General features: G+C 50.8%; 6 protein-coding genes across 6 annotated transcripts; 2 read left to right on the plus strand and 4 right to left on the minus strand.

Moving 5' to 3' along the window:
* Positions 1–202: 202 nt before the first annotated feature.
* BDZ83DRAFT_682133 (heterokaryon incompatibility protein-domain-containing protein) lies at positions 203–2,497 on the minus strand. The gene has a single exon (XM_060511218.1). The coding sequence runs from the start codon at positions 2,422–2,424 to the stop codon at positions 370–372; it is 2,055 nt and encodes a 684-aa protein (XP_060359486.1). The 5' UTR covers positions 2,425–2,497; the 3' UTR covers positions 203–369.
* An 821-nt stretch (positions 2,498–3,318) lies between these two features.
* BDZ83DRAFT_764427 (uncharacterized protein) lies at positions 3,319–4,693 on the plus strand. Its single transcript, XM_060515232.1, has 2 exons — positions 3,319–3,363; positions 3,436–4,693. The coding sequence occupies exons 1-2, from the start codon at positions 3,337–3,339 to the stop codon at positions 4,678–4,680; spliced, it is 1,272 nt and encodes a 423-aa protein (XP_060359487.1). The 5' UTR covers positions 3,319–3,336; the 3' UTR covers positions 4,681–4,693.
* Positions 4,694–4,732: 39 nt separating this feature from the next.
* On the minus strand, positions 4,733–6,006 carry BDZ83DRAFT_638351 (ketose-bisphosphate aldolase). Its single transcript, XM_060509361.1, has one exon. It carries the CDS (start codon positions 5,788–5,790, stop codon positions 4,924–4,926), a length of 867 nt encoding a protein of 288 aa, XP_060359488.1. The 5' UTR covers positions 5,791–6,006; the 3' UTR covers positions 4,733–4,923.
* Positions 6,007–6,382: 376 nt separating this feature from the next.
* BDZ83DRAFT_723599 (oxidoreductase) lies at positions 6,383–8,853 on the plus strand (the record flags this gene model as incomplete). Its single annotated transcript, XM_060512580.1, is given in 3 exon segments — positions 6,383–7,658; positions 8,543–8,635; positions 8,651–8,853. The coding sequence occupies 3 exon segments, from the start codon at positions 6,383–6,385 to the stop codon at positions 8,851–8,853; spliced, it is 1,572 nt and encodes a 523-aa protein (XP_060359489.1).
* Positions 8,854–11,100: 2,247 nt separating this feature from the next.
* BDZ83DRAFT_638355 (NADPH-dependent methylglyoxal reductase-like protein GRE2) lies at positions 11,101–13,192 on the minus strand. The gene is made up of 7 exons (XM_060509362.1): positions 12,932–13,192; positions 12,753–12,846; positions 12,401–12,695; positions 12,215–12,347; positions 11,951–12,153; positions 11,707–11,896; positions 11,101–11,649 (listed from the first exon to the last, which is right to left on the minus strand). The coding sequence occupies exons 2-7, from the start codon at positions 12,824–12,826 to the stop codon at positions 11,516–11,518; spliced, it is 1,029 nt and encodes a 342-aa protein (XP_060359490.1). The 5' UTR covers positions 12,827–12,846; positions 12,932–13,192; the 3' UTR covers positions 11,101–11,515.
* A 1,102-nt stretch (positions 13,193–14,294) lies between these two features.
* On the minus strand, positions 14,295–14,668 carry BDZ83DRAFT_756999 (uncharacterized protein; the record flags this gene model as incomplete). Its single annotated transcript, XM_060514833.1, has 3 exons — positions 14,295–14,303; positions 14,365–14,430; positions 14,501–14,668. The coding sequence occupies 3 exons, from the start codon at positions 14,666–14,668 to the stop codon at positions 14,295–14,297; spliced, it is 243 nt and encodes an 80-aa protein (XP_060359491.1).
* Between the last annotated feature and the right edge of the window lie 290 nt (positions 14,669–14,958).

Below are 14,958 nucleotides of genomic sequence, written 5' to 3' on the forward strand. Positions count from 1 at the left end.
CAAACTGCTGCGCAAGACATGGCCTCTTTCCAACGTAAGATCTCTTTATCAACTACGCTCCTCCCTTCTGATTTTCACTGTGTGTTGCCAGCCTCACTCCTGCCCTGGGATGACGGAAAGAACAATTGCCAGAAACCAGACTAACGAGCCAAATTACGTACTAACGGAAGTATCAACGTGCTGTGAGATTCAGCGGGAGAAACAACAATCAAGCCAGGCTCAACCATCGGGGCCAACGAAGGCTTAGTAAATCCTTGCGAGCTTGCCACTGTCTGTTTAAAACTTCTGGTAGCAGCTGCTGCGCATAAGCTAGTCTGGGTATACAATCATCGTGACGAAGGGAGCTCAGACAATATCATCGTTGAGTTTTCACATCAAAACTATCTCGTCCATGCTCTGATTATCGTGGACAGCCTCTCCTCTCATGATCCCATGCACATAGCACTCTCCAACTAGCCGATGCCTCCTGTGATCAACCTTCCTCAGAAGGTATGGAATATGGCACCCATCCAAAATGTGAATCTCGTCCCCCACCTTGCTTGTCTCCGGCACCAGCCCCAAGTACCCCTTAGCAGTGAAGCACAGCCTACGATTCCGCCTAGCATGCACCATTGAGGTTCTTACATCCTGGAAGGTTTTTCCTGCCGTGCGTTCCTTAAGATTCGCCAGCTGTAACTTCCCCTTGCCTGCTGGCCGTCTTTGTCGTGCAGAGTACGTCTGTCCTGGGAGCGACGGAGACAGCCCCGTGGATGCGTCGAGGAGAAGGGAGATAATCTCCTCATAGGCTATCGGTGCCTTCGCCATTTCGGTGGCGTCTTTTCCAGCGACCAGTGTCTGCCAGAAGGCAGAGAAGACAGTTTCATGACCTGGATACTCTTGTAGCTCTGCGACAAAGAAGCACATGTCTTTCAAGTCTCCGTTGGCAGTGGTTGGATCGTCGAGACTCAACTCTGGATTCGTGGAGGTGGTACCGACTTTTGCGATAGTGTCAACCGAAACACCATGCAGCCGCAGCTCGTCCTTATTTTTGCTTTCTAAAGGCGGATGAAGTCTGCCGATCTCGATCGTAAGATGGCCGCATGCCATGTACGGGGTTGTTGTGGTGGTAGAGTGTCCCAATGAGTGTGTTCGGCGGGGATTCCTCCAGTCTGGTACCCATGAGGGCAGGTCGGGAGACTCATGGTCTACGCAGGTAAGGACCACGCCAAGCCTCAAGCTGCCTTTGTTGTCATCCAGGTGACGCGTCGTTATGTCGCGATAGAGACGAGTTACGGGAAACTCGTCTGCGTAGCTTGGTTTGATCGCAGACCTATCCTGATCTTGACAGACACCAAGCAGACCATACACCTTGTCCCGATTGTCGTAGCACTTGGCTTCTCTGGACTCTATCAATAGATCGAATAGCGGCATGGCTGCACTGTGGTAGCTTGACTTCATGCTGCTGAGGTGCTGTACCGACTCACAAAGATCCCTCTGAAAGTCAAGTGCGCGGCTTCCAGAATTGAATTTCTCCCCCAGCCATCTCGAGATGCCACAGGTCCATAGATGTAGGCAGGCCAATGACAAGACGTCCCACGTAGTCATATGATTGCCGCACACAACCCAAGAGTCAAAGGAGAGAATGACTTCCTGGATGATCCACAGTCGTGTGAACCATGGGCGTGAGAGAAAGTCCCACAGGGCTCCCCAAACCTCCGAGTCTTTTAAGGGAAGGTTTAACCCCTCGAACTCATCCGGACCGATAGTCTTCTCCGTAAACTGCAAGAGCAATCTAACGTCTTCGAGCAGCTTGATGGCGGAAGCAGAATTCGAAGTTGATTCACCCAACCAGATAACGGTGTTCATCGCATTCTGGTAGATCCTCGACATTAAGGGTATCTGCTGCGCCTTCTCTTCGTTATCATCCTGGTTGATGCAGATCTGGTCTATCCACATCACAACTGAGCGATCCTCTTGTCGGAAAGCCCTCAAAGCAACCGCGAGAGACTTTGTGATATTCTTGACGTGACCTTCGCACTCGATTGCCTCATCGAACACGTTTGGGCCCCATGTATAGCTGAGAGCCGTGTACGCCATTGGCGTGGCGGATCCATCGACAGCGAGAGCAAAGCTTGCCTTGAGTTCGAGTGAGCAGTGATGGAGGCGGCCACGCAGCCCGTCATCGCCGGTACCTGGCAAGATCTCGAGCACGCGGATCTCGACAGGATCGAGTATGGAACGATAAAGGGACGAAGGTTGGGTTTGGGCCGGGGCTGTCTTGCTCGCACCCTTGGTCGATGCCCACGTACGGACTAGTTCCTTGTCCTCGCTATCGAGTTCGGGTCCATAAACGCCAGCAAGACTGAACTTCTTGTCGACGTTGAAGTTGATCCAGTATTCAGATCTCAAGGATTGCTTGAAGAACTGCGTATCATTGGCCAACATCTTGACGGTCGAAACGGGAGACACGAGCTGACGTAGAGTCTCTCGCGCGCAAAATTAGGCTGCCAGATTCATGGAGAAGTAGGAAATGCAGCAGGTGTCAGCTTTGTGCACGAAATCATCTGGCGGAGATGGGGTGGACTGTAAGCTGCAGCCTTTCCTTCGCTGTGAGTGGACAGCTAAGTCTTAGCATCGCTTGCCCCTGCGATTTAATGCCAATGCCACGTCAGGCAGTCATAGTTCAGGATGTCGAACATCAGCAGATGGCAACGAAAATTCCAATAGGCTACGGCCACCGGCATTGGGGTTGGGGTAGGCATTTCTTTTGATTTCTTTTGAATCCCCCTTGGACAATTTGGACTAGGTAGTGAGAGTTGGATTGTTGAGTTTCCTTGGCAGGCAAATCACAATCAGAATAGCTGATTTACTGCACCAAACGATCACAAATATCACTTCCCTTGACAAAAGGGTCACGAAAGCACGATCTCAAGAGCCAGCTCTGGATCACAAATAATAGGGAATTAATTTCACGATGTACACTATAGTTGACTGGGGTGGCTCTTGACATCGGCCGTCCGAACGCCGCAGATAGAAATCCGAACCGGAGTTTTTGGTATCGGCGAAAGTCCGACGGCGTGAAGCCATGATATGGAGCCGTCTCGTGCAACGCGGCAACACGGCAGGACGGTGCCGGTTTGGTTACCGGGTTCCGGCATTAAGTTCCCTTGAGCGATCTACCATCGCATGATTTGGTGTACTTACGGATCTGCGGAAGGCGTTGGACTTGTTACGAAAAGGCCGACAACAGACATCATGTGTGCCAAGGAAAGGTTTAAAGATAACTCGACCCCTCGCATCATACGAACGTAAGAAGCAACTAGTCCAAACGACACGGACTTACCAGCCATAAACAACATGACTGCAGTGAAAGAAATCAGAAAAGTAGGTACTTGATGGTTTTCATATCTCGACAGTCTGGCCCGTTGGAGAACTTTCTGACAACAACATGCGTAGATCATCATCATCGGCGGTGGCCCAGCAGGCATACTTGCTGCACTCCAGCTGAAAAAGGCCAATGGCATCACGCCGGTAGTCTACGAAATCCGCCGCCAGCCAACAACACTCGGCGGAGCAATTGGCATTCCTTCCAACGGTCTACGACTACTCGACCGCCTTGGACTGTACAATGACGTTGCAGCTCGAGGTGCATTGACGCCGAAGCTCGTCTTATATGCTCTGAAAGGCTGCGTTATGGGTGAGATGGATCTATCATCCTGGAGTGAGCAGCAAACCGGCTTCGGATACTTGCGTGTCCAGCGAACCGACTTGATGGACGTCTTGCTCGGCGCTGCCAAGCAAGCAGATATTCAAATACACTACGGCAAAGCCGTGGAGAAAATCGAAGAAAAAGGCAACACCGTGACCGCCCGGTTCGCCGACGGAACGGCAGACACAGCTGACTTTCTCCTCGGCTGCGATGGAATCCACTCGGCCGTGCGGAAACTCTTCATCGACCCGGGTTCCGTGCCCGAGTACTCGGGCTTTGCAAACATGTTTGCTCTCGTGCGACCAGACGAGGTGTGCCCCAGAGCCACGTCTATAGAAACCATGAGCGCGACGCTCACCTCTGACGGACTTTTCGTCATTGCCCCGACGACACCAACCCGCGATCTGCTTTACTGGTTCTTCTCCCGCGAGGTCGCTCTTCCGTCTTTTGGCAATGTCCGTGATGGATGGGAAGAGCGTGGGAAGGAAGCGGCGGACACATTCAAGGCGACACTTCTTGATCTCTTGGGAAGTCAAAAGTCCGATTGGATGGAAATGGTGCACGAGATTATCAACCACACGAACGCTGTCCAGTTCTACCCGATTTATAAGATGCCGCGAGGAAGACCGTGGTCCAGGGGCCGCTGCATGGTTCTCGGTGACGCTGCCCACGCGATGCCGCCACACGCTAGTCAGGGTGTTTCCATGGCTTTAGAAGACGTCTTCTTGTTCTCAAAGATGTTGAAGAGCAACGCTAGTAGCCTAGAAGACGCGATGCAGGTGTATGAGAAGAAGCGAAAGGTGAGGACAGAGGCGATGCTAGACAAGGCAGAGTCAAATGGATCCTTGCGCAAGTCAACTGCACCTTGGCGTCTTCGAGCTATGGAGTTGGCTATCTCGGGAGGATTGTGGGTCTCCAAGACCACAGGTATCGACAAGATGGGCTTCGGGCAGAAGCCTCTAGCTTACGATGTCGAAGAGGAACATTTTTGATGCAGAATTTGGAGGAGTCGGTTGCGCGTTTGTTGAAGCTCGTCATGATATGATGATAAGTTGTTCGGATACCTTATGTCACTGCAAGAAGTTTCAAGTGGTTCTTGGTCTGGGAACATGTTGTTTTGAATACTACAATCTCGACCAAAGTCTTCAGCACGGCAATGGCTCTCGGTATACGATTTTCGATGGGAAATATTATATCATGTTGAGATCTCCAACCGAGGTAGTCTAAACAATTCTTCAAGCCTTTCCTGCTGAGCCAAACCAATGCATATACGTTTCGCACGCCTTCTGCATTTCCTTCGTACCAGCTTCAATCGTGGCGGTAATCGGACGACCTCTTGCTGTTTCTTGCGTCGGGACATAATGGTTGTTGATCCCCTTGTTGATGTTGATCTTTGTCACTCCAGCTTTGATGCAGCGATTGTAGATTTCCTCTGTAAATGGATCCGCCCCGTGAAGGATGAGCCTAACCCGATCGCCAACAGCTTTGTTGGTATTTTCGAGCCGGTCATACTCCAGCTTGATTCCCCGCGGACCATATTCACCATGAACGTTGCCGAAAGCGGGTGCCAGCATCTCGATTCCAGTAGCGACAAACTCTTCAGCTTGCTCTGGTGTAGTAAGAACACCCTCAAGATCTATCGTCTCAGCCACGCCGTCTTCGCCACCTTCAATTCGTCCAGGCTCTGCCTCCGTCGCGATACCGCGTTGATGACAGTAATCGACAAGCTCGCGAGTAAGAGCCAGATTCTCTTCCTTTTCATAGTGGCTCATGTCAACCATGATACTGTCGAAGCCATCGGGGATGTCCGCGGCTCGGCGAACCAGGTCTGGTGTCTGACAGTGGTCAAGATGCAGTGATACGGGGACTGAGGCACTGTGACAGAGTTCTGCTGCGGCTTTGACAAGGGCGCTACCTGCGTACTCCATCGCCCACGGGAAGAGCTGCACGACTGCGGGCGAAGAAGTTGCTTCTGCCGCTCTGACGGAGGCCACCACGGCTTCGAGATTGTAGCAACAGAACCCCGCAACTGCATAGCCACCTTCATGTGCAGCATTGACGATTTTCATCGTTCGGTTTTCGGCGAGAGAAGGTCGAGTCATCTTGAAGACTGGAGTATTTAACGGAACTTGAGGTAGCTTGACAGTGCTCAGTGGGTTGTATTGTTAAGAGTGGTGTACGATCGGCGAACTTGGTTGAGCCCTTTTTTCAAGTTCGGCAAGATACTTGAGGATGTTGAAAACCACCAAAACGGGGATACAGAAATGGCCTTATATTCAAGTTCCAACGATGAAGCAACTAGAGAAGGTAGATTCGCAACTGTTGTCGATCTGTGATGTGGATTGCGGGGGAATCCAGGACTGGGGCGGAAATGGGCCGATTTTCCGCGCGAGCCGTGGTTACGGAGTGAAATCGGAGCAGTATTCGGTTCGGGAAAAGGCCATCGTCACCCCGAGCTACCGACCTCTACCGAATAAACGGGTTACCTGGATCCGAGGTCATCTCTCATTCGCGGTCACTAAGCTGTCTGCTCTTCCTGCTAGTACTTAACCTTTGGGGGTCATGTCTCCAGTCCCGGATTGCAAGAATCCGTTACCCCCATCAGCATCCTTGGCTCATCAAACTGGTCTCGACTCTACTCTCAGACATTCTCAAACACATACACGCAACGTATTACCCTCCGTCGAACACGCAATGGACCCAAGCAAGCAGCCCACGGCCTTCATCGGCCTTGGGGCGATGGGGTTTGGAATGGCGACTAATCTTGTCCGTCTTGGATATCCGGTCACAGGATTTGATGTTTATGGGCCGACTCTGGACAAGTTTAAGGCAGCAGGAGGCCTCACAGCGACAAGTCCAGCCGAAGCTGTCACGGGCAAGGAATTCTGTGTTGTTATGGTGGCCACAGCGGAACAGGCGCAAGGCGTCTTGTTTGAAGGCGACGCTCCGGCCCTATCGGCCCTTCAACAAGGAGCGGTGGTGCTGCTATGCTCGACAGTTCCGTGTGCTTATGTGCAAGGTCTTCAGAAAGAGCTGGTTGCAAGAAATCGAGGTGATATTGCTCTGGTGGATTGCCCGGTGTCCGGAGGTGCTGCCAGGGCTGCGGCCGGTACTCTATCGATCATGGCAGGTGCAGAAGAGGAAGCTATCCGAAGGGGCCTTCACCTATTACAGGCTATGTCGGATCCTGAGAAGCTTTACATCGTCAAGGGCGGCATCGGCGCTGGAAGCAATATGAAGATGTGCCATCAGGTACTCGCAGCCAACCAGATCCTCTCGTCGAGCGAAGCTCTGGGCTTTGCAACGCACCTTGGCTTGGATCTCCCAAGTACTGGCGAAACGATCATGAAGTCAGAGGGTTGGAGCTGGATGTTTGAGAACCGGCTACCACGCATGCTGGACGCTCAATTCGGACCTCTGGCCAGTGCGGTAACGATCATTCTCAAAGACACCAGCATCATTACTTCAGAGGCGCGCCGGGCCGGATTCCCCACTCCGATGACCTCTACGGCGGAGCAGGCCTATTTCGCCGCCCTGGGTAAAGGCTACGGCCCGGACGACGATGCCAGTCTCATCCGACTATACATCGAAGGAGCGGGAAAGGTTGGACCGGTCAAGCCTACCGTTACGTCCGAAGAAGGCAAGCTGAGCCTCGTCGTTAACCTTCTCCGTGGTATCCATCTTTGTGCGGCAGCCGAGGCAATTGCTTTTGCACGCTTTGTTGGTCTGGATTTGGAGCAGGTCTTTGCGCTCTGCATTAATGCTGCTGGTGGTAGCTCCATGCTTTCAGGCGAGGGTCGGCGCATTGTAGATGCCATCGCGGCCGGCAGGTCTACATACGATTGGGCTGCCTCTGGCAACGAAAGTCTGCTTCAGACAATATCGTACGACCTTCAGGAGGCGATCGATGAGGCACAAAGACTGAAGCTACCGCTACTCCTCGGAACACAGGCTCTCAACTTGATCCGCGGTATTTTGCTGACTGCCGGGCCAAAGGCGCCTGGTTTGGCACTTGGATCCGTCGTCAGTGGTTGGACCGCAAGAGGTAACCCCGCGGCATAGTGTGGATTACGTAGATGGCCCACATCTTGGCACTATCTCACTATCTTTGGACTTGTTTTGGACGTCAGCGTTCGGTGTTTGATGCAACGAGATAGAGCCACTGGTTCCACGCGGAAAAGTGTTATCCGCATTTCCGTCTTATACACGAGTCATCTCAGAGCTGGAGAGTAACATCTTCAACATAGCATTCAACTGTAGTAGTTTGATCTTACTGAGCGCGATCATCAAACAACTGCACTATTTCAATTGCAAAATATTTGTTTCTAGACTCCTCCAAAATGACTGTGAAAATTACATGCACTTCGTTCCTATTGTGACTTATCAGGTTTGAAGATTGCAACAAGTCTCTATTCAAGCAGAAATTTGCCCTCGACTTTCCAAAGCTTTAAGAGAAGTCCTTACATGTCTGATGACCATTCGCTCGTGATGATCTTTTCATTGCAAAGTTCACAAGCACTAATAAACTCACAAGGACACTAACAGTTGACTAAGTGAGGTGAACATTGAGAGAAAGAACTTTTGTACAATTATTAAATGGCAATACTGTATCAAACAGCATGACATGACTAAAGAAGAAAGCCAAAGAAACCTTTACCAAAAAGCCCTAATGTTGAATCCAGCAACTATCAGCACCCATATCCTCCAATATAGCACCGGTTCTCCAAACTCCAACTAACTGATATTTCTCAATATCGAGATGCGACTAGGCCTTGAATGCCTTGGCAACCGAGCGAGGAGCCGCCGGCGCCGGGGCAGGTGGGGGAGCAGCGGCTGCAGGTACTCCGGGGGCAGGAGCCTTGGCTGGGGCCGCAGCCGGAGCGGCACCGGCAGCGGGGACGGGCTGGGCGCCAGCTGCGGGCACAGGTTGTGCACCGGCAGCGGGAGGTTGAGCTCCAGCAGCCGGGATGGCATCCGGCTTCTCGGGCTTCTTCTCCTTCTTGCCCTTCTTCTTGCCCTTCTTCTTCTTCTTCTTCTTCTTTTTCTTGCCCTCAGCTTCGACCTCGCCTGGATTCGTGACGTCGTCAACTTCCTCCACTTCTTCGAATTCATCCATTTCATCTTCAGGTGTTGCGTCGGGAATCAAGGCTGATGGAGGAGGCTGAGGAGGTTGGGCTTGGCGGGCTATGATGCCGGTGTCGTGCAGAGACATGTCACTGAAGTGATATTAGTTAGAAGACACAGCATAAGTGTTGAAGCGATTACTCACTGGAAAGTCTGGACATCCTCTTCCTTGGTTACCGAGACCGGAAGGGCGTCGATGCTGACCGCCAGGACCGACAACGTGAGAAAAGCGTTGAGAAACTTCATCTTGAAGTATCTCGCAGTCGATGTGAGAAGTTGAAGATGATTGCGAAAGAGAGGTTGAAGTGTGAAGTGTGTTGGATGATGAGGAAAGAAGAACTAATTTGAGGTGGAAGCTCGTCTGGATCTTATAGGAATCCTTTCCAGATGCTTTACGACAAGATAACATACAGATCACGACTCTTTGGAAGCTACAAAGTGTATAAAAGCCGCGGTGACGACAGAATCAGTCGTCTCAACACGCCTTTCAAAGGTTGTCGGTGGTCCAACTGGCTGAGGAACTCAACCAGAGAGCACCGGCCGCCCCACGGAGCCTCCGTGTTACGGTTCGCGAATTCGACAAAGTTCCAAGGCTCACGGTCACTTGGCCCCGGCTTCTCCGTGAGGGCCGTTGCTGAGCTGGGCAATTATCCTCGAAGAACAGTATTCATAGGCAGCCCATAGCGTGACAGTCCACCACCTATTTGCGAGACTGTGGACGCTGGGGCCACGCCTCTGGGTTCTACGACCACGGACAGTTGGGAACTAAAAGCCGTTCGTCCAGTCTCAACGTCACTTGACAGACCGGTTTTCTATCAAAGATTTGTTCGCCGCCCGTCCGCGCAGTATGAAAAGCTTCTGTAATCCGATATATTTCAAGATTTCCTCGGCGGGTACGAGCACGCCGCACAGGGGGTTTTCGACCGCCATCATGGGTTGGTATACATGTCCCCGCGAAAGCCCGAGTGACGTCGTTTTCTCACATTGGAACTCCCTACATGAGCTTCCATGCATAGTTCTATGCATGGTTAATTCATCTTTCAGAGCACCTTGAGTCGAGACGCGCACAGTCTCCCCGCTAATCTCGGCCGGTACCTTGCGTGCTACAGCCGTTGGTAATGGGTCGGCTTACGTTGTGTTCAGATCAGATTTTGTGAATTCAAATGGTATTCCCCAACGGCAACGGTCTCTTCCGAGTTGTTCGGGAACGCCGTGATGTCCAAGCCACCAATGAAGCCATCTTCCGAGCTTAGACATCGGGGAAGGCTTCCCGACTTGACCGCAAGGTTTGGCCCTTTGATCTAGGAGAATGACAATTAATCATCAAAGAGCTTGTAACGAAAGGCTTCGAAGATTTTCTTCGCAACATCTCATTTTATCTTATTTGCTACAAGCCATCCACTATATCCTAGCATTCAGAAGGCTAAGGGTAAGAGTATCGACCGAGGTGTAACTTTGTACTAAACATCACCATTGGGGCTAGGATTGTACATTGACATCTAGCCCGTTGCGTATGTTTATTGTTACCTGATTGGAGGACAATTTTCGGAAGACTTCCTCTTTCATTGGGATAGTATGTCTATCCACCCTTCTAAGTAAAGTTTCTTACCTACATCTGGATGAAGTTTGGAGAGGATGTTCCTAGCTTCGCAGTACCCGACAAATTCCTTTGAGAGGCCTTCTCGGGACGACTTAAGGCATAGACCATAGAAATCTTACCCAAGTTTTCGTATCATCATAATTCAGAACTTATGGTGTCCTAAAAATCGGCAGGAAACCGAAAATGCGGATAGTGCCCACTGACAGCTCACAGACATGGTCGCCTGCGCTCACGTTTCGCCAGACGAGATGATCTGAAAAGCAGCGAATTGGACCACAAAAACACTATGCAAGATTTTTGATTGCTTGTGAATCGAGCCATGTGTACATGACGCTATGTGTGTTTGCAATTCATCCCCGTTGACTCCCCCGACTCGAGTGTTTGTCAATCTGCACGGTTCGGCCCGAGAACACAAATGAATCAGGACCACTCACAACATGGAGGCAGAAAACAGCGAGAGGCCTATTTCTCAATATGCACGAGCAACGCTGCAATCAATCCGCATTGCCCAAATTGAAACGTCACGCGATGCTGATGATTTCGTTTCCATCGTATTTAATTGAGTTCTAGAAGAGCAGCTGCAGAGGGATCCGCATCACGTGTGCTGTAGTCAAAGTGTACATGATGCATGGATCATCTGATAGACTGAGCATATGACAGGCGCGTCCAGTGAGCTTAACTTCGGAACTGCTTGCTTTACTTTCGGGTTCGGCATTATATCCTCAGCAAAGCCATTGGCATAACCTACGGTCTTCACTGGAGATCTGCGTACATTCTATTGACTCACATCCATGACGTACCTTGTCGAACGGCTTTCGTAGGCTGTTGAGATTTCCTGTGCTTGCCATGGATTTCCCATTCGAATGGGCGATGCAATGATATTGACTCTTATTTCACGCTTGGGTGTTGTTGGGAACAGTTTGAACCTTGTGGTTGAATAAGCTTAGGCATGATAGCGGCCCAAATTTCCGAAGCATACGAGCGATCTAAAACCCTATTCAACGAGTGAACCATGACCCTGAAAGTTAACGATCGGTCATCCAGCTTCCTGTGCCGGGCTCGTACAGTTTTTCCCACGCCTGCTTGTACTCTTCCGTCCTTGCCTAGGTGTCTCGCGACTCTACGGCCCCGAAAGATTCGACAGTGTCGGCAATACAGTCCTCCAAAGTCCGATACTCCATTCCTAGAATGTTCACAGAACGTTGGGTGTTGATAGCAAACACGTCTTCTGGCAATTCTATCCTGTTGTCAGTAGTTGTGATTATTACGGAGCCTGTGTTACCAAAGCACTTACCACCACCTGGCAAATGTTCCGATGGCAGACTGTGACGATATTTGGCAGATCTTTCGCGAATTATGCCGATAATATCACGGTTCGAATAGTGGCCGTTGGCGACGAAGAAGCGTTTGTTTCCCGCCTCGGGCTCTTCCATGGCCCGTACGTGGGCCAAAGCTATATCACGGACGTCGGCAAAAACGGGATACTAGTAGACATAAGCATACTTCCTAGTGGATTAGGGTAATATGGGAAGGTTAACCTCGGCAGTGGGTATTGCGGTGTCCATCGATCCGTTGAAAAAGCTTCTTATGAACTGGTTTGACTCGTTGAGGGAGTCCAGATTGTTCAGACGCTGCAACACCGGACCGAAAACAAGAGGGGGCAAAATGACAGACAGCGTGAAGCCCGGAGACTCTTCACTCTGAAAGTTCCACGCCGCCTTCTCTGCGAACGTTTTGCTTGCTGCGGTATCTCGTTAGGGGCATATGTGCGGACTGTGAGCTCTAGGTCGGAGTTAGCTTACCTGCGTAGCCGCTAGCTGGATTCTCCAGTGCTTCCTCGGCCGTGATGGGGTTCCAGTCTGTCTCGTCGTACGTATGGCCGGGCCAAAGACCCTTTGACATATCCAACATAGAGACAAAGGACCCCGTGATCACCTGAGACGAATCAGCCGCTATTGCAACGTGCCTGGATAAGAGTTGGTCCGTACCACTCGCTTGACCGTCGGGGCTCCCGCCTTGATAGCTTGAAGAATATTGGTGGTCCCATCAACAGCTGGGCTGATCAAGTCTGCCTGAATGTTTTTGACTTCGTATGTGACGGGGCTCGCAGTGTGTATGACGGCGTCGAATGGGGGGTCAGATCGGACGGCCTCGTCAAAGGCCCCAAGTTGTCCAACGTCGGGAACGAAGACAAAGCCTAACTTATCGGGCGAATATCCAGAGAATGACTGACTGATGATATCTGCCTTGGCCTGGCTCCGCACAGTCGTAATTACTGAGTGGCTAGCCTTATGTCAGTGAGGTCTGGTCAATCGCTCGAGTCTCTGGAAGAGAGCCTACCCTTGCTCCAGTAGCACCTTGATAATGTGCATAGCGATGAAGCCGCTGCCACCGGTAAGGAGCACACGTGCCATGTTTTATTAATCCTTCGGGGTTAGTGTAAAGTTAGCTGTAAGAATGACAAGTGGCGAGGTCTCAATGTCTCGCGGCTATAAAGTCATGACATGGAGGAGGCTCATCTTATAGCAATGGCTCTCAGCCACCTGATCTTCATCCACTTAATGGACTAAGGATCAATATCTGAGGAGAAACGCGGATTCGGTTATTTCCATGGTGGTTATCACCGACTCCAGGGTGACAGCGACGGCGAAAGTCATTACATCCGGATCATGGGCCCAGTCTTGGAGGGGCAAGCCCCGACAAGGTGCCCAAAACGAGAACAGGGACGGAGCTATCCGCACTCTAGCCTACCTTAATTGTGTGCTTCCGTTGCGCGGGCCTGCAACGCACTACTGCCATGGGACAAAGGCATTGGTCATCTTCACTATTTGCGTTAGTGCCTGCACTGGTAAGGTGGATCATTTCTTGGCTGTTGAGTCAGATTGCGGCGGCCAAAATGAAGAAGACCTTGCCATCCCCCAGCTTTTAACAACCCTGACATTCTTCTCTCGTTTCTACCAATACTACTTCATGTATCGAGCCAAAAGGTTTCAATTCAGATATCATGGATCGAGCTTATCTCTTACTGGATACTTTCAGAAACTGGAAACGTGCCCCTTGGGGTTGCCATATCGAATGTTCGACATCAGCAGAAAGATTCTTTCATCAATTTAGGAACAAGGTGCAACTGAAACCTAGCCTTTCTATGTCTCGCGATTGTCCAGAACACTTTGATAAATACGGACTCGACACAAGTATCGTCCGCGGATGTCCCGTGGTGACTATTTGAGAAGTTCACTTTCTGAAACTTAATCTTAGAAGTCGATAGAAGTGTTCGGTCTGTAAAGCACTATCTGAGACCCCCAGTACCGCCATCGTGCCAAGGCCTGATCCGGCGCGGTTCGTCTCGTGTGATGTGCGATGTGGCTGTCATTACCAACCTCCTGCATCCACCTGCTCCCGTAGATTACGCCGTGTCGTGGACTTCCTTAACAAGAGGCAGAGATTCATTACCAAGTTTGCTACTGGGATGTTTCTAGGGGGCTCAACGCAATGGGGACTGGCCTGAGCTGGATTGCTTCGTCCCAAATATAGACGCAATACATGTACTCATCCATGCTCACCGACTAGTGAAAGGTCGCTCCTATGATGATTTTCTTTTGTACTTCTGGGGTGGCACTCGAGATAATTAGTCTGTGAGAAGTATTGCACCGTGGGATAATAGATGAATTCATCGCTTATATAATGTTACACGGGGAGGACATTTCCAAGCCACCGATCGTGGGACCCCTCAAAGTATTTGTACAACATAGTGAATGCGGCATGACAACCTAGAGTGGAATCTGAGCACTAGTTGGTATCTTGTATTTACAAGCTCATGGTGCGACCAGAAGATTCAGGGTTGACCGCCCATTCCGCCACACAAGGTAGAGGGCAATCAGCTTAGGTGCACTAGGAAAGCGATCAAAGTTAGCGGCCGTGCGAGAAGTTATAAAAACGAAATTTTTCGTACGCTGTAGTAGGGAAGGTCGGTCTTCCACGAGTACTTGGTGCAGGGGCCGGAGGGGGTTTCATAGCACTGGAATAATAGAGTCATTAGTACAGGGTCTGCATGGTAGCTCCTATAGGAGATTGGAAGCCGGGCGTACAATCCATCCACCGCTACCGGGGATCTGGCCCGTGTTCCAGGTCAACTTCTGGTTCGAGTAGCACGGGCTAGGAGCCGCTCTCGCCTCAATAGGGGCGGCGGCCACATCCACGGCGGGCGCAGCAACTGCGAGCGAGGCAAAGACGAGGACTGCGTTGAGGAATTGCATAGTTGCGATAATGACTGTGATGTAATTTGATGACTTTTGATAGTGGGTTGGAGTAAGGGACGCTCTTCAGTGGGAGTAACTATCCTTTTATATATGTGGACTTGGATATGAGCTGAAGAGTCCGAGGCGACCTCAGAATGCCAAGAGGAGTAGCAATCTAAGTCATCACGAGAATCGCAAAGTATAACTTATGAGCTTCATGTCCTAGTTTCACGGGGGAAGCATACTGAATGATGTACGGAGTACGGATAGCTCCTTTCAACCACCGCTTCTGGTTCAGGCGGTAGGGT

Source organism: Colletotrichum acutatum (genome assembly GCF_030867785.1).
Source record: "Colletotrichum acutatum strain CBS 112980 chromosome Unknown BDZ83scaffold_145, whole genome shotgun sequence".
NCBI lineage: Eukaryota > Fungi > Ascomycota > Sordariomycetes > Glomerellales > Glomerellaceae > Colletotrichum > Colletotrichum acutatum.